The sequence below is a fragment of the Micropterus salmoides genome, unplaced genomic scaffold (assembly GCF_014851395.1).
Source record: "Micropterus salmoides isolate LMB-PRFRI ecotype aquatic unplaced genomic scaffold, ASM1485139v1 Ms_hic_scaffold_11, whole genome shotgun sequence".
Taxonomy (NCBI): domain Eukaryota; kingdom Metazoa; phylum Chordata; class Actinopteri; order Centrarchiformes; family Centrarchidae; genus Micropterus; species Micropterus salmoides.
The window spans coordinates 36,400,785-36,421,417 of record NW_024040152.1 but is presented as its reverse complement, the minus strand read 5'-3'; the positions used below and the strand labels follow the sequence as shown (position 1 = coordinate 36,421,417).

The following is a 20,633-nucleotide window of genomic DNA, read 5'->3' as shown; positions in this document are numbered from 1 at the left end:
TTGTGCTGTATCAGGCAGCAGGAAGTTAAACGATCAGCTGATGGTCAGGTGACCTGTTTATATGAATAATGATAAGCTGAACAAGAACCAGCTGTTCAGGTTTATTAAAGTCTTTAAAGTTAGAAGCCGTCAGATTTGGACATGGTGTCCCCTGATGGACCACCGCCCCTCCACGCTCTGCTCGCCGGCTCAGAGCCGAGCTGATCCAGCAGATTATCTTCCGCTCCAGGGAGGTTTAAATCAAGACGTTTCACCTCTCGGATGGTCAGAACCGGCTGACTGAGAGTCTTCAGACATTCTCCTCTGAATAGACGTCTAAATACAAAATTAATTTACTGAACATTTGTTATTATTTAACAAGCACATCACGACACTGACACTTCCAGGGCAGCAACAACAGTCAGGTGTTGGAACGTCGCAGAATATAACATGAGAAATCATAAACAAGCCACCGCAAGTTATGTCAGTGTGCGGTGGCTTTGTCTTATTTTTAAATAAATATATGCATATTTTTAAATTTTATTGTGGCCTGCCTAAGGCACACCTGTGCAATCCCCATGCTGTCTGATCAGCATCTTGATATGCCACACCTGTGAGGTGGATGGATAATCTCGGCAACATGTGTACATAGAGAAAGTCTTAGATCTTTGAGTTCAGCTCATGATGAATGGGGGCAAAAACAAAAGTATTGCCTTTATAATTTTGTCAGTGTACACATACACATATATATATACACCATATATACACACATATATATATATATATATATATATATATAATGTGTGATATATGTGTATATATATATATATGTGTATATGTGTGTGTGTATATATATATGTGTATATGTGTATATTATATGTATATATATATGTGTGTATATATATATATACACATATATATATCTATATTACACATATATACACATATATATACACATATATACACATATATATACACACACATATATATATACACATATATATATATATATATATATACACACACACACATATACACACACACATATACACACACACACACCATATATATATATATGTGTGTGTGTGTATGTGTGTGTGTATATATGTGTGTATATATATACACACACACACACTCACACACACACAGTATAGTATCTGCAGTTATCTGCACATCTCTGTGATGACGCATATTAAAGCAACGCTGTTTTCTTCCTGTAGTTTCCATGGAAACCAGTCTCTATATTCAGTCCAGTGATCACAGAGACTTTGATCTCTCATCAACATGTGATCAATGAAAGTGTCAGGCAGGCGGGTCTACATCAGTAAACAGATCCGAGACCTCCACCTGGGGGGTGTGGCCTCTCTGACATCATCTGGGCCGGCGGGTGGGGTATCTTTCTCCTGGACCAATGAGGTTTCACTGAAAGAAAACAAGGGCCAATCAGCTTTGTGTTTTTAATGTCGATAATTTGGATCTTTATAAATAAAGTTTTATAAATAAAGTTTGGTTTGGTTGACGGCGGTCAGTCACCTGTCAGTGAGCAGCTTCTCTCTGTCCAACCACAGCTCACCTGAAAACACACAGGTACGTCATCACGAACACTTCCTGTCTGTTAATGGAACATCTTCAGACAGTTCTGAAATTATGTGTCATAGACGGGTTCTCCTGGGTTCTCAGTAGAACTTCAGAGAACCAGGAGAACTCAGGACCAGGTGTAACAGGTGACTCACTGTGCTGCAGCTGGTCTGACCTGGAAGCACAGAGAGACAAAAGAAACAGGTTCTCAACCTCTGGCTCAGGGCCCGTCTGCAGGTCGGGTCGTAGCAAATCAATAAGACTGATTTATAAATAACTGCCGTGCTGCGCGATTATGATCAATCTGTGTGTAACCTGTGTAGTCCAGGTGCTCCAGTGGCTCCGCGGCCTGCTGACCCGCAATGCTCTGCTGCTTCCTGTCTAGCTGTGGCCTCCTGCTCTGACACTGTAGCACCTGACGGACCCACAACAGACAGGAGGAAGTTACTGACGTCAACACTGGGAAACTGATCAGCAGGTAATGACACTCTGTCTCACTCACTCACACTCGCTGCCGTGTTGGATTTACTTTGCTCGTTTAGTTGGAGCTTACCTGCCAGTCACCTGGGAGTTTGTACCTTTTCCTCCTGTGGTGCTTCCTCTGTGTCAACTCTGACATTTATATTTATATTTTAAATCATGCAAAATAAAGTTGTGAAGCCTCTATGTTTACTTTGTTATTCTACCTGGAACAGGAGAGACTCACCTTGCCCCTCCCACCTCTGACTGTCTGATTGCTGGTTGGACACTTGGCATGGACTCTGTGTGATGTCACTCTTCCTGTGAGGGGGGCGGAGCAGATTAATGAAAACAGCTGGGCAGGGACAGAACTGATAAATGTCAGAATAAATAAATTGCAAGTAAATAGTTGCTCTGCTATGTTCTGGCTCAGGTGTGTTACAGTGACAGTAGAGCTGATTGGCTATTACCTGGCCCGCTGTCCAATAGGTGGTCTGTGTGGGCGTGGCCTCTGAGTGTGAAAAAAGGTGATTAATGAATCAAATGTAAAAGTTGCTCCTGTCAGTCAGCGTGAAGTGGTGTTTTGGCGGTCGGTCAGTTTGATGTGGTGTTTTGGCGGTCGGTCAGTTTGATGTGGTGTTTTGGCGGTCGGTCAGTTTGATGTGGTGTTTTGGCGGTCTGTCAGTTTGATGTGGTGTTTTGGCGGTCTGTCAGTTTGATGTGGTGTTTTGGCGGTCGGTCAGTTTGATGTGGTGTTTTGGCGGTCGGTCAGTTTGATGTGGTGTTTTGGCGGTCGGTCAGTTTGATGTGGTGTTTTGGCGGTCTGTCAGTTTGATGTGGTGTTTTGGCGGTCGGTCAGTTTGATGTGGTGTTTTGGCGGTCGGTCAGTTTGATGTGGTGTTTTGGCGGTCGGTCAGTTTGATGTGGTGTTTTGGCGGTCGGTCAGTTTGATGTGGTGTTTTGGCGGTCGGACAGTTTGAAGTGGTGTTTTGGCGGTCGGTCAGTTTGATGTGGTGTTTTGGCGGTCGGTCAGTTTGATGTGGTGTTTGGCGGTCGGTCAGTTTGATGTGGTGTTTTGGCGGTCGGTCAGTTTGATGTGGTGTTTTGGCGGTCGGTCAGTTTGATGTGGTGTTTTGGCGGTCGGTCAGTTTGATGTGGTGTTTTGGCGGTCGGTCAGTTTGATGTGGTGTTTTGGCGGTCTGTCAGTTTGATGTGGTGTTTTGGCGGTCGGACAGTTTGAAGTGGTGTTTTGGCGGTCGGTCAGTTTGATGTGGTGTTTTGGCGGTCGGTCAGTTTGATGTGGTGTTTTGGCGGTCGGTCAGTTTGAAGTGGTGTTTTGGCGGTCGGTCGCGTGATGTGGTGTTTTGGCGGTCGGTCAGTTTGATGTGGTGTTTTGGCGGTCGGTCAGTTTGATGTGGTGTTTTGGCGGTCGGTCAGCTTGATGTGGTGTTTTGGCGGTCGGTCAGCTTGATGTGGTGTTTTGGCGGTCGGTCAGCTTGATGTGGTGTTTTGGCGGTCGGTCAGTTTGATGTGGTGTTTTGGCGGTCGGTCAGCTTGATGTGGTGTTTTGGCGGTCGGTCAGTTTGATGTGGTGTTTTGGCAGTCGGTCAGCGTTGTGTCATGTGATCAGACCTGCGGACTGACAGTCAGACTCTGCTGTAGAGCTGCAGTCAGACGCTCCACCAGACGATCCCGAACAGAGCCAGAACTGTCCTGAAGGTATAAAATATGAGCTGTGACTGGTTAGAGTGCGTGACCTCTGACCTTTGACCCCCTTACATTAACACGCTGCTGTGTTGTTACCTTGCAGTGAGTCAGGGCGGCCAGAGCCTGTTTGTAGAGCTGGACAGCTTTCTTCTGCTTCCTCTGCTTCAGGTAACACTCTGCCAACGACTCACACACCTGGACCTGAGCCAGGTGGTCCTCTGCAGAGACACAGACGGGTACAGAGCGAGTTCCTTCTTCTCTTTCATATTTCAGTGTTTCTGCTTTAAAAGCTGGACAGCAGGACGCCGTTACTAATATCACCTGTGTCTCTGAATCCCTGCAGAGCGTGGATGAAGCTCTCCGCCGCCTCCTCTTCATCACCCAGCTGACTGAAGGCAAAAGCCAAGTTACTGAAACACCGAGCCTGGTCGCCACGGCAACCCAGAGAGCCTGCACACAGAAACAGAAACCTGTAAATGATGATGTCATAATATACTGACGTACAGTGAACATGTATACCAAATCTGGGACCAATCACAGGGAGTTTAAGCTGCAGGCTGATCATGTGACTCACCTGCTGATTGATTTCTGTGATGTCACACATAATGAACATATTAAATTTAATATCCACTAACTAAAGAAGAGTCAGGGCTGACTTCCTGCTCTGAGACACCTGATCAGTGCGGCCCCTGATTGATTGATTGCAGTGACAGGTGATGGGCGGAGTCTGACCGTAGAGTCCAGCGGCCAGCCTGTGGTAGCCCACAGCAGGTGTGAACTGGCCCACAGAGTTCAGAGCAGCTCCCAGGTTGTGCAGCACTTTGGCCAGCAGGGGGGGGCGCTGAGCCGCGGGGCCCAGAGCCAGCTGGAAGCACCGCGCGGCGTCCTGGAAACACCTGAGATGGCAGTAAGACACACCCACTGACAGGTACAACTCACCTGGACAACAGAAGCAGACAGACTGACAGTTATTCAATCAGCTGAAAAATAAACCGTTTAATTAAATTCACTTTTTAACAGTACTGAAGGTGATTACCCAGAATCCTCGGGTCAGTGATGCTGTCTGTCAAACTCAGACACTCTGTCAGCACGCCGATGATGTCATTATGGCTGAACTGATCCGATTGGATCATGTGACTTCCTGCCTCTTTTAGGGCAGCGGCTGCAGAATCCAACATGGCCGCCAGTCTGTAACTCTCTGCAGCCCGCAGGAAACCCTGAACCGCCAGAGGCCAGTCCTGTACACAGAGAGGGAGAGAGAGAGGTCACCTGAGACCTGAACCGCCAGAGACCAGTCCTGCACACAGAGAGAGAGAGAGAGAGGTCACCTGAGACCTGAACCGCCAGAGACCAGTCCTGCACACAGAGAGGGAGAGAGAAGTCACCTGAGACCTGAACCGCCAGAGACCAGTCCTGCACACAGAGAGGGAGAGAGAAGTCACCTGAGACCTGAACCGCCAGAGACCAGTCCTGCACACAGAGAGGGAGAGAGAAGTCACCTGAGACCTGAACCGCCAGAGACCAGTCCTGCACACAGAGAGGGAGAGAGAAGTCACCTGAGACCTGAACCGCCAGAGACCAGTCCTGCACACAGAGAGGGAGAGAGAAGTCACCTGAGACCTGAACCGCCAGAGACCAGTCCTGTACACAGAGATGGAGAGAGAGGTCACCTGAGACCTGAACCGCCAGAGACCAGTCCTGTACACAGAGATGGAGAGAGAGGTCACCTGAAACCTGAACCGCCAGAGACCAGTCCTGCACACAGAGAGAGAGAGAGAGAGAGAGAGAGAGAGAGAGAGAGAGAGGTCACCTGAAACCTGAACCGCCAGAGACCAGAGAGAGAGAGAGAGAGAGAGAGAGAGAGAGAGAGAGAGAGAGAGAGAGAGAGAGGTCACCTGAGGCCTGAACCGCCAGAGACCAGTCCTGAACACAGAGAGAGAGAGAGGTCACCTGAGACCTGAACCGCCAGAGACCAGTCCTGCACACAGAGAGAGAGAGAGAGGTCACCTGAGGCCTGAACCGCCAGAGACCAGTCCTGCACACAGAGAGAGAGAGAGAGGTCACCTGAGACCTGAACCGCCAGAGACCAGTCCTGCACAGAGAGAGAGAAGAGGTCACCTGAGACCTGAACCGCCAGAGACCAGTCCTGAACACACAGAGAGAGAGAGAGGTCACCTGAGACCTGAACCGCCAGAGACCAGTCCTGCACACAGAGAGAGAGAGAGAGGTCACCTGAGGCCTGAACCGCCAGAGGCCAGTCCTGCACACAGAGAGAGAGAGAGAGTCACCTGAGACCTGAACCGCCAGAGACCAGTCCTGCACAGAGAGAGAGAAAGAGGTCACCTGAGACCTGAACCGCCAGAGGCCAGTCCTGCTCACAGAGAGAGAGAGAGGTCACCTGAGACCTGAACCGCCAGAGGCCAGTCCTGCACACAGAGAGAGAGAGAGAGAGAGAGAGAGAGAGAGAGAGAGGGAGAGAGAGGTCACCTGAGGCCTGAACCGCCAGAGACCAGTCCTGCACACAGAGAGAGAGAGAGGTCACCTGAGGCCTGAACCGCCAGAGACCAGTCCTGCACACAGAGAGAGAGAGAGGTCACCTGAGACCTGAACCGCCAGAGACCAGTCCTGCACAGAGAGAGAGAAAGAGGTCACCTGAGACCTGAACCGCCAGAGACCAGTCCTGAACACACAGAGAGAGAGAGAGGTCACCTGAGACCTGAACCGCCAGAGACCAGTCCTGCACACAGAGAGAGAGAGAGGTCACCTGAGGCCTGAACCGCTAGAGGCCAGTCCTGCACACAGAGAGAGAGAAAGAGGTCACCTGAGACCTGAACCGCCAGAGGCCAGTCCTGCTCACAGAGAGAGAGAGAGGTCACCTGAGACCTGAACCGCCAGAGGCCAGTCCTGCACACAGAGAGAGAGATAGGTCACCTGAGACCTGAACCGCCAGAGGCCAGTCCTGCACACAGAGAGAGAGATAGGTCACCTGAGACCTGAACCGCTAGAGACCAGTCCTGCACACAGAGAGAGAGAGAGGTCACCTGAGACCTGAACCGCCAGAGACCAGTCCTGAACACAGAGAGAGAGAGAGGTCACCTGAGACCTGAACCGCCAGAGACCAGTCCTGCACACAGAGAGAGAGAGAGAGGTCACCTGAGACCTGAACCGCCAGAGACCAGTCCTGCACACAGAGAGAGAGAGAGGTCACCTGAGACCTGAACCGCCAGAGACCAGTCCTGCACAGAGAGAGAGAAAGAGGTCACCTGAGACCTGAACCGCCAGAGACCAGTCCTGAACACACAGAGAGAGAGAGAGGTCACCTGAGACCTGAACCGCCAGAGACCAGTCCTGCACACAGAGGGAGAGAGAGGTCACCTGAGGCCTGAACCGCCAGAGACCAGTCCTGCACACAGAGAGAGAGAAAGAGGTCACCTGAGACCTGAACCGCCAGAGGCCAGTCCTGCTCACAGAGAGAGAGAGGTCACCTGAGACCTGAACCGCCAGAGGCCAGTCCTGCACACAGAGAGAGAGATAGGTCACCTGAGACCTGAACCGCTAGAGACCAGTCCTGCACACAGAGAGAGAGAGAGAGGTCACCTGAGACCTGAACCGCCAGAGACCAGTCCTGCACACAGAGAGAGAGAGAGAGGTCACCTGAGGCCTGAACCGCCAGAGGCCAGTCCTGCTCGTGGAGAGAGAGAGAGAGAGGTCACCTGAGACCTGAACCGCCAGAGGCCAGTCCTGCACACAGAGAGAGAGATAGGTCACCTGAGACCTGAACTGCTAGAGACCAGTCCTGCACACAGAGAGAGAGAAAGAGGTCACCTGAGACCTGAACCGCCAGAGGCCAGTCCTGAACACAGAGAGAGAGATAGGTCACCTGAGACCTGAACTGCTAGAGACCAGTCCTGCACACAGAGAGAGAGAGAGGTCACCTGAGACCTGAACCGCCAGAGGCCAGTCCTGCACACAGAGAGAGAAAGAGGTCACCTGAGACCTGAACTGCTAGAGACCAGTCCTGCACACAGAGAGAGAGAGAGGTCACCTGAGACCTGAACCGCCAGAGACCAGTCCTGAACACAGAGAGAGAAAGAGGTCACCTGAGACCTGAACTGCTAGAGACCAGTCCTGCACACAGAGAGAGAGAAAGAGGTCACCTGAGACCTGAACCGCCAGAGGCCAGTCCTGAACACAGAGAGAGAGATAGGTCACCTCAGACCTGAACCGCCAGAGACCAGTCCTGCACACAGAGAGAGAGAGAGAAAGAGGTCACCTGAGACCTGAACCGCCAGAGACCAGTCCTGCACACAGAGAGAGAGATAGGTCACCTGAGACCTGAACCGCCAGAGACCAGTCCTGTACACAGAGAGAGAGAGAGAGAGGTCACCTGAGATCTGAACCGCCAGATGACAGTCCTGCACACAGAGAGAGAGAGAGAGGTCACCTGAGACCTGACCCGCCAGAGACCAGTCCTGCACACAGAGAGAGAGAGAGAGAGGTCACCTGAGACCTGAACCGCCAGAGACCAGTCCTGCACACACAGAGAGAGAGAGAGAGGTCACCTGAGGCCTGAACCGCCAGAGACCAGTCCTGAACACAGAGAGGGAGAGAGGTCACCTGAGACCTGAACCGCCAGAGACCAGTCCTGAACACAGAGAGAGAGAGGTCACCTGAGACCTGAACCGCCAGAGGCCAGTCCTGCTCACACAGAGAGAGAGAGAGAGGTCACCTGAGACCTGAACCGCCAGAGACCAGTCCTGCACACAGAGAGAGAGAAAGAGGTCACATGAGACCTGAACCGCCAGAGACCAGTCCTGCACACAGAGAGAGAGATAGGTCACCTGAGACCTGAACCGCCAGAGACCAGTCCTGTACACAGAGAGAGAGAGAGAGAGGTCACCTGAGACCTGAACTGCCAGAGACCAGTCCTGCACAGAGAGAGAGAAAGAGAGGTCACCTGAGGCCTCAACTGCCAGAGACCAGTCCTGCACAGAGAGAGAGAGAGAGGTCACCTGAGACCTGAACCGCCAGAGACCAGTCCTGCTCACAGAGAGAGAGAGAGAGAGAGGTCACCTGAGACCTGAACCGCTATAGACCAGTCCTGCACACAGAGAGAGAGAAAGAGGTCACATGAGACCTGAACCGCCAGAGACCAGTCCTGCACACAGAGAGAGAGAGAAAGAGGTCACCTGAGACCTGAACCCGCCAGAGACCAGTCCTGCACACAGAGAGAGAGATAGGTCACCTGAGACCTGAACTGCCAGAGACCAGTCCTGCACAGAGAGAGAGAGAGAGGTCACCTGAGACCTGAACCGCCAGAGACCAGTCCTGCACAGAGAGAGAGAAAGAGAGGTCACCTGAGGCCTCAACTGCCAGAGACCAGTCCTGCACAGAGAGAGAGAGAGAGGTCACCTGAGACCTGAACCGCCAGAGACCAGTCCTGCACTGAGAGAAAGGTCACCTGAGACCTGAACCGCCAGAGGACAGTCCTGAACACAGAGAGAGAGAGAGAGGTCACCTGAACCTGAACCGCCAGATTACAGTCCTGCACAGAGAGAGAGAGAGAGAGGTCACCTGAGGCCTCAACTGCCAGAGACCAGTCCTGCACAGAGAGAGAGAGAGGTCACCTGAGACTTGAACCGTCAGAGACCAAAATATTAGAAACTTAACATCCTGGCCAATCAAGAGTTGTAGTGAAGTGACGAGAGGTTGCCAAATGTTATTTCTGTAATCTCAATGAAGTAGGAACCTCCAGGTCTGAACCTGAAGCACCTGAAACCTCCTTAAACCTGCGTCCTCTCCAGCAGCCAGCAGGGGGCGCCTTAAACCTGTGTCCTCTCTAGCGGCCAGCAGGGGGCGCCTTAAACCTGCGTCCTCTCTAGCGGCCAGCAGGGGGCGACTTAAACCTGCGTCCTCTCCAGCGGCCAGCAGGGGGCGCCTTAAACCTGCGTCCTCTCCAGCAGCCAGCAGGGGGCGACTTAAACCTGCGTCCTCTCTAGCGGCCAGCAGGGGGCGCCTTAAACCTGCGTCCTCTCTAGCAGCCAGCAGGGGGCGACTTAAACCTGCGTCCTCTAGCGGCCAGCAGGGGGCGACTTAAACCTGCGTCCTCTCTAGCGGCCAGCAGGGGGCGACTTAAACCTGCGTCCTCTCTAGCAGCCAGCAGGGGGCGACTTAAACCTGCGTCCTCTAGCGGCCAGCAGGGGGCGCCTTAAACCTGCGTCCTCTCTAGCGGCCAGCAGGGGGCGACTTAAACCTGCGTCCTCTCTAGCGGCCAGCAGGGGGCGACTTAAACCTGCGTCCTCTCTAGCAGCCAGCAGGGGGCGACTTAAACCTGCGTCCTCTCTAGCAGCCAGCAGGGGGCGACTTAAACCTGCGTCCTCTCTAACGGCCAGCAGGGGGCGACTTAAACCTGCGTCCTCTCTAACGGCCAGCAGGGGGCGACTTAAACCTGCGTCCTCTCTAGCGGCCAGCAGGGGGCGACTTAAACCTGCGTCCTCTCTAGCGGCCAGCAGGGGGCGACTTAAACCTGCGTCCTCTCTAGCAGCCAGCAGGGGGCGACTTAAACCTGCGTCCTCTCTAGCAGCCAGCAGGGGGCGACTTAAACCTGCGTCCTCTCTAACAGCCAGCAGGGGGCGCCTTAAACCTGCGTCCTCTCTAACGGCCAGCAGGGGGCGCCTTAAACCTGCGTCCTCTCTAGCGGCCAGCAGGGGGCGACTTAAACCTGCGTCCTCTCTAGCGGCCAGCAGGGGGCGACTTAAACCTGCGTCCTCTCTAGCAGCCAGCAGGGGGCGACTTAAACCTGCGTCCTCTCTAGCAGCCAGCAGGGGGCGACTTAAACCTGCGTCCTCTCTAGCAGCCAGCAGGGGGCGACTTAAACCTGCGTCCTCTCTAACAGCCAGCAGGGGGCGACTTAAACCTGCGTCCTCTCTAACAGCCAGCAGGGGGCGACTTAAACCTGCGTCCTCTCCAGCAGCCAGCAGGGGGCGACTCCAGCGGCTGCAGAAAGAAGTGTGATTGTATAGAAGTCTGTGAGAAAATGTTTCTACTTCTCAGCTGATTTGTTCCCTCAGTAAACACTTTCCTGATGAGTTTATGGTCTCAGTCGCTAGTTTGAAGTCTTCAGCACAGCATGATGTTCATTTAGTAAATTATGGTCCCACACCTGGACCTAATCCAGCTCTGGTTTAGGTTCAGGATCTGTCCCTAGTTCTGGTTCAGGTTCTGTTCCTGGTTCCGGTTCTGACCTGTACTCTGCTGTAGCAGCGGCTCAGCTCCATGCAGGCGTCCCCCTCGCTGCCTCCGTCTCCCTGTGACCGGTACAGCTGAGCGGCCTGCAGGAAGTAGGCGGCGGCCTGTTGGTTCTGCCCCAGTTCATTGTGGGCCAGGGCCAGGTTGAACTGGAGGTCCGGGAGCCGGTCGGCCTTCGGACCAGACTGAGCCAGACGCAGGAGGTCCAGACCTTTCTGAGGCCGGCCCGCCTCCACATAGGCTGCACCGAGGTTAAAAGAACAGGCCCGGAGGACCCGCGAGTCCTGCAGCTGAAGAGGAGCAGAGCATGATGGGAAATCAACAAGAGTTTTATGACCACTACAAGTACTACTACTATTACTGCAAGTACTACTACTGCAAGTACTAATACTACTGTTAATACTAAAACTACTGTAAGTACTAATATTACTGCAGGTAACGCAGGTTTATTTGTACATTTCAACAAGGAAATCCAAAGATTTGAAGAACAGGGAAATATTTAAATACTGATTTTAAAAACATGATAAAAGAGTAAAACAGTGGAGGTTTTTAATCTAAAGCCTGAAGTTTAATTAAAGAACTGAGTTTCAGCAGATTTGCAGGTTTCTGAGAGTTTGTTCCAGATATATGGAGCATAAAACCAGGTTTAGTTTGGGGATAGAATGCAGACCTGATCCCAGACCAGCTGAGAGGTCTGGATGGTTCATAATGGAGCAGAAGATCAGAAACTGTTCTTTGTAAACCAGCAGCAGGATTTTAAAACCAGTTCTCTGTCAGACAGGACAGTGTAAAGACCTCAGAATTGGACTCATGTGATCCACTGTGTTGGTCTTAGTGAGGACTCGAGCAGCAGCGTTCTGAATCTGCTGCGGTCCAGGTTTCAGGTAGACCTGTAAAGACCAGTCGGCTGAAGAAAAATGCAGGTCCAGGTCCTGCTGAGACACAAGTCCTTTAGTCCCTGATCTGTTCTTCAGCTGACAGCAGACTGACTTTGTCTTAATGTGGCTGCTAAAGTTCAGCTCTGAGTTCAGGATCTCTGGCTTGTGGTTTTCAAAAATTACTGACCGAAGCTGAGCTCTGACTTTTAATCAGTGACTTTATTAAATTAAAGAATATTCTGCCCCGTCCAGTTGTTGGTTAGTTCCATGCAGAACCTCAGTGCCTGTTTGGATCGCGGTCACCTGCAGGTTTTGTTATGTAAATCTGTGAGTCGTCTGCATATCGGTGGTTTTCATAATCTGGGCCAGTGGCAGCATGTAGATGTTCAACAGAAGCGGAACCAGCAGACACAAAGTTGTCCCTGTCCTACATGTAGGATTCAGACCAGTTTAGGACAGTACCAGAAAGTCCAGCCCAGTTCTGTAGTGGGTCAGTTCCATGTTGTGGTGGAGTGCAGTACTGAGATCCAATAATACTCAGACTGAAAATCTGCCACTAGTGCTACTACTACTGTAAATACTCCTACTGTTACTACTACTACTGCAGGTACCACTACTACAGTAAGTACTCCTACTACTGTAAATACTACTACTGTTGATATTATACTGTTACTATCCTGTATCATAACTTCATGTCAGCTGTTAGTAGATGTGGTGAAACTCCCACGCGGAGTCGTGCTCTGACGCTTCGCTGTAACAAACAGCAGCAGCCAATGAGCCTCCACTGTGTAAACTGTATAGAGACAGAGTGCACTGAAGTCCCGCCCACACCTGAGGCCCTTTGTTCACTTCGTGTTAGGTGCAGGTGTCACCGTGTGCTGTGCCACCAACAGGTGAAGAACCAGAACTACGTTTTCAGAAAATCTGTTGCACTCAGTCTCTGTACATGGAGTCTGTTAGCAGAGTCACCTGTAGGTGACCTCTGACCTCAGACCCTCACCTGTCCTGCAGCCTTCAGTGCGTGGTTGAAGCAGGTCAAAGCGTCCTCCGTCCGGCCCTCCTGCAGCGCTCTGTGACCGGCAGACGTTAACTCCTCGATGCCGCTTCCTGAACCTCCTTCCTCTCCTCGCTCCTCCTCTCCTCGCTCCTCCTCTCTTCGCTCCTTCTGTCTTCGCTCCTCCTCTCCTCGCTCCTCCTCCTCACCTTAACCTCGCCGTCACCTGAACGAGACGCATCAGACGCCATGTTGGACCTGCAGGAGGAGACCTCACCTGGACAGGGTCTGAAGAGACAGAAACACACCTGAGAAGCATGGCTGCTGTTATCAATGAATCAGCTCATAGTTTCGATTGATCAGTAATTTACAGTAATCTATATGTGATCAATATAATATAATGAAGTCCTCAGACTGCTCATCAGATCTGACCAACAATCAACAACAACATTAATAATAATAAAAACTCTCATCATTATTAAAGTGTAAAATGAAACAGATTAAATGTTTTTACCTGATTAATAAAATATGGACGAAACATCCAGTTCCTCCAGTGGAGCATTATTCTGTTTCAAGCTCACAAATTTATATTTTGTGTGAAGGAGACAGAGATTTATTTTGAAGAGCCACCTTTCCACTTCCTGTTTGGGTTCAGCTAAAGCTAAAGCTAAAGCTAACAGCGCCCTCTGCTGGAGGCCTCAGCACATGAAGCTCAAACTGATGATCAATAAACTGAACATGAAAGAAACTAAAATGAGAGGCAGAATAAGGAAGATTGTGAATAAATTATTTACCCAATAAAATCAAATCCAAACGTTTCTGCTTTAAATATTTCAGATTCGATGAAATGTTTTTAAATAAAGACTGTGTTGTTGTTATTATTAAAGTGAGGCAGGTTAGAGGTCTCTGACTGTTTGATGACCCCGGCTAACTGTTAGCAGCGCTAGCTAACAGGTGAACACTTACAGGTTACAGGTGAAGCTTCCTCACGCGGAGCCGTCCGTCGATCAGCTGTCAATAACTGAAGGAGGAAGATCGATATGTTTTAATAAGAAGTGACGTGTTTGAAGAAGCGGCTGGCAGCCATAGCAACGCCTACTCGTCGTTACTATGGCGACGAGGAAACGAAATAAATAAATAATAAATAACGTTAAATAATAAGCGGTTTACGGTGGATGGATGGATGAATATAAACCAACTGTCTGAGTCTAATAACATGAAGAAGTTTCAAAAACTAAAAGTTTGTTTTAACGACAGCAACATACATTGACCACAAGCCACTGCGGCAACGCTAGAACCAATGGGAGAAGCGGCTGGTCGTTCGGCCAATCAGAGGACGGCGGGAGTTTTCAAACTTTAGACCGGAAGCAGCTGGAGCAGCGGACAGTTTCAGACCACCGAGACTCAGAACCAGAACCAGAACCAGGACCGAGCTCAGGTTTTCATCACGCTGTGAAGTCACACTGGAGAGAAGTTTGATCACCGAGAGGACCGAGCTGATTAACATGGCGGATTCAGCCGGACACAGTCGCTGTGAGTCACTTTATCAGACTTTAATAAAGTATCCTGTTTTTGATCGAGCTCCACTGAAGATAGTTTATTTCTGTTTACCATGTTTAGAATAACTGCTTCTATGTTGATGTCTTTTGTCTGCTGCGTGGCAGAAGTTCCCTCTACAACCTGTTCTGCCTCCTGCCATGTTTATCAGGTTTACAAGTCTTTTTATTAAGTGGATCAATAACTGAAGGAAACACTAGTTTAATGTAGAAAAGCAGTTAAAAGCAGTTATGGTTAGAAATAGTTTGATTTGTTGCCAACTTTCACACTTTGATAACTGATTTATTCTGGAAGATTCACATCAGATAAATATTAACCTTTCATTTCATCATCGACTTCAGTAGTTATAATATTATTTAGTCCAGAGGTTCCCTCAGCGAAATATGGTCAAGTCTCACACCTGAGAGGGTCAGGCTGTTATCAGTGTTTCTATCAGTCGACACTCGGATCACAAAAACACTAAACCTTTTATAATTTAAATAAACAAGAAGAGAAAAATTATAGTTTAAAGGCTGCACACGAACCCACCTGTCTGCCTGTTTACCCGTCTGCCTGTTTACCCGTCTGCCTGTTTACCCGTCTGCCTGTTGACCCGTCTGCCTGTTGACCCGTCTGCCTGTTGACCCGTCTGCCTGTTTGCTCCGTCTGCCTGTTTGCTCCGTCTGCCTGTTTGCCCCGTCTGCCTGTTTACCCCGTCTGCCTGTTTACCTGTCTGCCTGTTGACCCGTCTGCCTGTTTACCCGTCTGCCTGTTGACCCGTCTGCCTGTTGACCCGTCTGCCTGTTGACCCGTCTGCCTGTTGACCCGTCTGCCTGTTTGCTCCGTCTGCCTGTTTGCTCCGTCTGCCTGTTTGCCCCTCTGCCTGTTTGCCCCTCTGCCTGTTTACCCCGTCTGCCTGTTTGCTCCGTCTGCCTGTTTACCCCGTCTGCCTGTTTATCCGTCTGCCTGTTTATCCGTTGACCCGTCTGTCTGTTTATCCGTCTGTCTGTTTACCGTTGACCCGTCTGTCTGTTGACCCGTCTGCCTGTTTGCTCCGTCTGCCTGTTTGCCCCTCTGCCTGTTTACCCCGTCTGCCTGTTTACCTGTCTGCCTGTTTGCTCCGTCTGCCTGTTTGCCCCTCTGCCTGTTTGCCCTCTGCCTGTTTACCCCGTCTGCCTGTTTGCTCCGTCTGCCTGTTTACCCCGTCTGCCTGTTTATCCGTCTGCCTGTTTATCCGTTGACCGTCTGTCTGTTTATCCGTCTGTCTGTTACCCGTTGACCCGTCTGTCTGTTGACCCGTCTGTCTGTTGACCCGTCTGTCTGTTTATCCGTCTGTCTGTTTATCCGTCTGTCTGTTTACCCGTTGACCCGTCTATCTGTTTACCCGTCTGTCTGTTTACCCGTCTGTCTGTTTACCCGTCTGTCTGTTTATCCGTCTGTCTGTTTATCCGTCTGTCTGTTTACCCGTTGACCCGTCTATCTGTTTACCCGTCTGTCTGTTTACCCGTCTGTCTGTTTATCCGTCTGTCTGTTTACCCGTTGACCCGTCTATCTGTTTACCCGTCTGTCTGTTTACCCGTCTGTCTGTTTACCCGTTGACCCGTCTGTTTACCCGTTGACCCGTCTGTTTACCCGTTGACCCGTCTTGTCTGTTGACCCGTCTGTCTGTTGACCCCTCTGCCCGTTTGCCCGTCTGCCTGTTGACCCGTCTGTCTGTTGACCCATCTGTCTGTTTACCCGTTGACCCGTCTGTCTGTTGACCCGTCTGTCTGTTTACCCGTTGACCCGTCTGTCTGTTGACCCGTCTGTCTGTTTACCCCTCTGCCCGTTTGCCCGTCTGCCTGTTGACCCGTCTGTCTGTTTACCCCGTCTGCCTGTTGACCCGTCTGTCTGTTTACCCCTCTGGCCGTTTGCCCCTCTGCCCGTTTGCCCGTCTGTCTGTTGACCCGTCTGTCTGTTGACCCGTCTGTCTGTTGACCCGTTTGCCCGTCTGTCTGTTTACCCCGTCTGCCTGTTTACCCGTCTGTCTGTTTACCCCTCTGGCCGTTTGCCCCTCTGCCCGTTTGCCCGTCTGTCTGTTGACCCGTCTGTCTGTTGACCGTCTGTCTGTTGACCCGTTTGCCCGTCTGTCTGTTTACCCCGTCTGCCTGTTGACCCGTCTGCCCGTCTGCCTGTTTACCCCGTCTGCCTGTTGACCCGTCTGCCCGTCTGTCTGTTTACCCCGTCTGCCTGTTTACCCGTCTGCCTGTTGACCCGTCTACTGTCTTTGTTCAGATGAGCGTCTGACAGCAGAGCAGATGGATGAGCAGAGGATCCAGAATGTGGCCTATCAGTATCTCTGCAGGCTGGAGGAGGCCAAGAGGTCAGTGATCCACGAAGCGAGTTCAACACACCAGGATCTCTCTCTGTTATCAGGCTTCAGGATCAGCCGTCACATAAAGCTGGTTTCCCGATCCTGGATCGTGTTCATATAAAAGAGGCGGAGTCAGCAGCAGATGGCCAGTCGCAGACGTGGACGGTCTACTGGCCGCGGAGCGTCATATTTTACAAACCAAGAGCAAACTGTGACGCTAGACTGAGACACAGCTGACACAGGCAGGAAGACCGTGTGAATGTCTGAATGAACAGGTGTCTTCTGATAGCGTGTAGCTCGGCTGCGTGACGGCGTTTCCACATTAACGGCCTCGGGCTCTGAATTAGTGGTCGTTCCACCATCAGATTAATTTATTTAAAGGTCCAGTGTGGAACATTCAGGAGGGTCTACAATCTAAGATCCATACCTGTGTTCTCAGCGGTGTGACATGATGAACCGTTCTGTTTTTATCACCTCAGAATGAGACATTTCTGTCTACAGACACCGCAAGGCCTCTTAAAGGGACGCCACTATGTTGAGCCGCCATGTTTCTACAGTAGCTGAAAACGGACAAACTGCTCTACAGAGCGTGTTTCAGAATTGTGCTGGATACATATGTAGAAACATGGCGGCGTCCCTTTAAGAGGCCTCGCGGTGTCTGTAGACAGAAATGTCTGGATGGTGAACTGACATTCCTGATTGGTTAGTCAAATGATATGTTAACCCGAGCATTCCCATTGGCTATTCAGTAGATCGTGTCAAATGTGGGACAAAAGTACGTGCCTGTAAACTTTGGATTTTTCTGATCAGATTTTCCGCACAGGTACAAAACTTTTTCATACAGCTACAAAACATTTGGGACTATATTATTCAATAGTCGGCCATCTTTGCTTCTCCTGCTCGCTTACAAAGGGAGGAGGGAGGAGGGGGGGGGGGGGGGGGGGACTGATGGTGCATTCATGTGGTGTCAGAATGATCAGAATCTTTTTCCTCCTTAAATCTTTATTGCCAAAAGAGAAATAAAGTGAACATGGGACATAAAGAAGCGTACAGAGCAGGTATTGGATATTTTGCAAACATGTAAAGTGTAACCTGGTTCTAACGGTTAGTTTGCTGTCCACGCAGAGTGGACTAGATGTCTGCGTGTTGTTTATCTGCTCGTCTTTGTAGCAGCATCCATGTTGTTCAGACTTATGAGCACATGAACACACTGAAGTCTGAAGAATGACTTCACAATCAGAGGAGCACCTGAATGCACCGTGAGCTGCTGGTTGCATTTTGCAACCCTCACCACTAGATGGCACTAAAACGTACACACTGAAGCTTTAAAAACCTACAACAGGTAGTTCTTAGTACTAGTTAGTACTTCAGTCTCTGTAGGATGAAGTCGCCGTCCAAACATAAAGCAGCCTATAAACGGTCTGTGGGATCTCCTACAGATGGTGATGTCATTTTCCAGAGAGCTGGTGGTCAGTAGGCGGGTCAGAACAGCATCATCAACATCGTCTCTTCTTCTTCTTCGTCCTCGGAGGTCCACGTCATGCAGTTTCTGTACTCAGTGACATCTCATATGACCTCACTGTCTCCTCTTCCTCAGGTGGATGGAGGCGTGTCTGGGGGAGGAGCTTCCTGCTCCCACCGAGCTGGAGGAAGCGCTGAGGAACGGGGTCATTCTCGCCAAGCTGGGTCACCGATTCGCTCCGAACGCCGTCCCCCTGAAGAAGATCTATGACCCGGACCAGCTCCGATACCAGGTCTCACACACAGCCAGTTCTCTACTGTTCAAAAACCGTGCTGATTATTTTTATTACTAATATTATTAATATCAGGATGTGCTAACCTGTTAATAATCAGCTGTGTGTTGATCTGATCAGGTTGTGGGTCTTCAGTTCCGTCACACGACAACATCAACCACTGGAGGATCGCCATGACGACGCTCGGGCTGCCGACGGTCAGTGAGCAGACTGTTACTGACTGATCAGGTTGTTGATCAGCTGATCGGAGTATCGATCAGTAATCGCTTGTTGTTATTTCAGATCTTCCACCAGAAACTACAGACGTGTACGACAAGAAAAACATGCCGAGAGCCGTCTACTGCATCCACGCCCTCAGGGTGTTCACCTGTCTGACTGTCAGAAGCCTGACTCTCTCATTTCAATAAGCTTTATTAGGAACGGGGCCTGTTCACAGGGGCCGATGTGACACCTCCCTCACTTGTTCCAAATGTGTCTCGCATTGTTTCACCTGCAGCAAATGAATCAATAAATAAACACTTTGGTGTAGATCTCAGTCATGACGGCAACAGTTGGTCACATGGTCACTTCCTCTTTAGTGACTGTGCCTACAAAAAAAAGATTGTGCGCGTGTGAAACGGTGTCTCCTTAGTTCATTTGTTGAAGAGGGAAAATAACTAAAAACAATAACCGGACGGACCCCGCACTGAAACACGTGATGCTGGTGGAGATGCCGCGAGATATTCAGCGCTTCCTTAGAACTTCATCAAACTCTTACAACTCCGTTTCAACACGTTCGTTTCTAACACATCTGCTTATTCAGTCTCAGTCCAAACAACAACATCAACTACGTCTCTCCTCACAATGTGATCCATTCGGTCGATAACATCTGAAAAGGCTACACCAGCCGCACCCCATAAAGAGGTGGTGTTCTGCTTTTGGCTTTTTCCCTCTCCTTTATTGAGTTATATTCCTTTTTTGTGCTGTAACATGTTTGCAAAGTGAAAAAGCCCAAAGGGAGTTCCATCTCCACAGAAAACTCTGCTCCGAACTGAAAACGGCTCGTTTGTAGTTTTTTTAAACCATGTAAACCTTTTCTGTTACAACCCTAATAAGAACCTGAAAATGAGCAGAATTCCACCTCTTTAAAGTTAGCTGATGGCTAAACAGGAAGTTAGCCTGCTCGGCTGCTAAATGTCAACACAGTGGACTGGCGTTGGGCGGTGTAATTGCAGGACGACACAGACACCGACGCACAAGTGTAAATGCATGGCTACGTGCGTAGCGGCGTAGCCCTGACACAGAAGTATAAATCATGCTTAAGGGACTCTTCAGGGTTTGATAAGCCTTGACCTGGAGGGGGTCTTGGGGACTTGATCTGGGGTGCATGAGGTTTAGTGCTCCTGTCAGAGGAACCTCGCTGGTTCTGCGCTACATGCCTCTGTAGGAGACGTTCTTTGAAAGTGCAGGATGTTTCTGCAGAATTCTGCATGTAGGGTCTCGGTGCTTCTCCCTTCTGATGTAGCTATGATGACTGAGTGGACCCAAACTTCACTTCCACAGAGCAGCTTAATGACACTGTCAGATATTTTAATTGGGAATTTCTGTTTGATAGCATAGAGAGCTCTACGCACGAGCTTCTTTTAGTGCGTTCACTGCCTACAGAAGTTCCCTGAGGCTGTGATTTGAAGGTGGAGTTCATTCAGTCTGTCTCTCCCTCTGCCTGTCTGTGCAGCCTGTACCTGTACAGACGAGGTCTGGCTCCACAGATCCACGACCTGTATGGAAAGGTCAAGTTCACAGGTAACTGTTTGTTTCCACCTGGTGTCACTGGTTAACAGTAACCGATATCAGCTCAGTGCACATGAAGTCTGAGTTTAAAATTCTCTGTGTTCAGAGGAGGATCGACAACATGAAGCTGGAGCTGGATAAATATGGGATCCAGATGCCGGCATTCAACAAGATTGGAGGAATTCTGGCCAATGAGATGTCAGTGGACGAGGCTGCAGGTAGAGGTCACATGGGGGAGGGGGGGATAGGTGAGGAGGGGAGGCAAGGGGGGGAAGGACAAGACGGTGAACTGGTGTCTTTTTCCCATCAGTCCATGCGGCGGTGATCGCCATTAACGAGGCGGTGGACAGAGGTCAGGTGGAGGTCACGGCGGCGGC

The 20,633-nt window shown here is 50.3% G+C and overlaps 2 protein-coding genes across 2 annotated transcripts; one reads left to right on the top strand and one right to left on the bottom strand.

Moving 5' to 3' along the window:
- Window positions 1-1,063: 1,063 nt before the first annotated feature.
- Window positions 1,064-12,957, bottom strand: LOC119898365 (tetratricopeptide repeat protein 24-like; the record flags this gene model as incomplete). The annotated part of the gene is made up of 13 exons (XM_038712575.1): window positions 1,064-1,401; window positions 1,513-1,552; window positions 1,713-1,732; window positions 1,873-1,972; window positions 2,264-2,337; window positions 2,487-2,527; window positions 3,649-3,729; window positions 3,820-3,941; window positions 4,045-4,173; window positions 4,456-4,662; window positions 4,760-4,970; window positions 10,944-11,261; window positions 12,850-12,957. Coding segments are annotated over 13 exons (1,557 nt in total), but the record flags the coding sequence as incomplete, so codon positions are not given.
- Window positions 12,958-14,225: 1,268 nt separating this feature from the next.
- On the top strand, window positions 14,226-18,663 carry LOC119898364 (ras GTPase-activating-like protein IQGAP3). The gene is made up of 4 exons (XM_038712572.1): window positions 14,226-14,376; window positions 16,654-16,741; window positions 18,330-18,486; window positions 18,607-18,663. Exons 1-4 carry the CDS (start codon window positions 14,349-14,351, stop codon window positions 18,661-18,663), a joined length of 330 nt encoding a protein of 109 aa, XP_038568500.1. The 5' UTR covers window positions 14,226-14,348.
- The last annotated feature ends 1,970 nt before the right edge of the window (window positions 18,664-20,633 follow it).

Coding starts and splice junctions, on each gene's coding strand:
- LOC119898364 (XM_038712572.1), top strand. CDS start 14,349: ATGGCGGATTCAGCCGGACACAGTCGCT. Junction 14,377..16,653: donor TTCAGCCGGACACAGTCGCT/GTGAGTCACTTT, acceptor GTCTTTGTTCAG/ATGAGCGTCTGACAGCAGAG. Junction 16,742..18,329: donor AGGCTGGAGGAGGCCAAGAG/GTCAGTGATCCA, acceptor CCTCTTCCTCAG/GTGGATGGAGGCGTGTCTGG.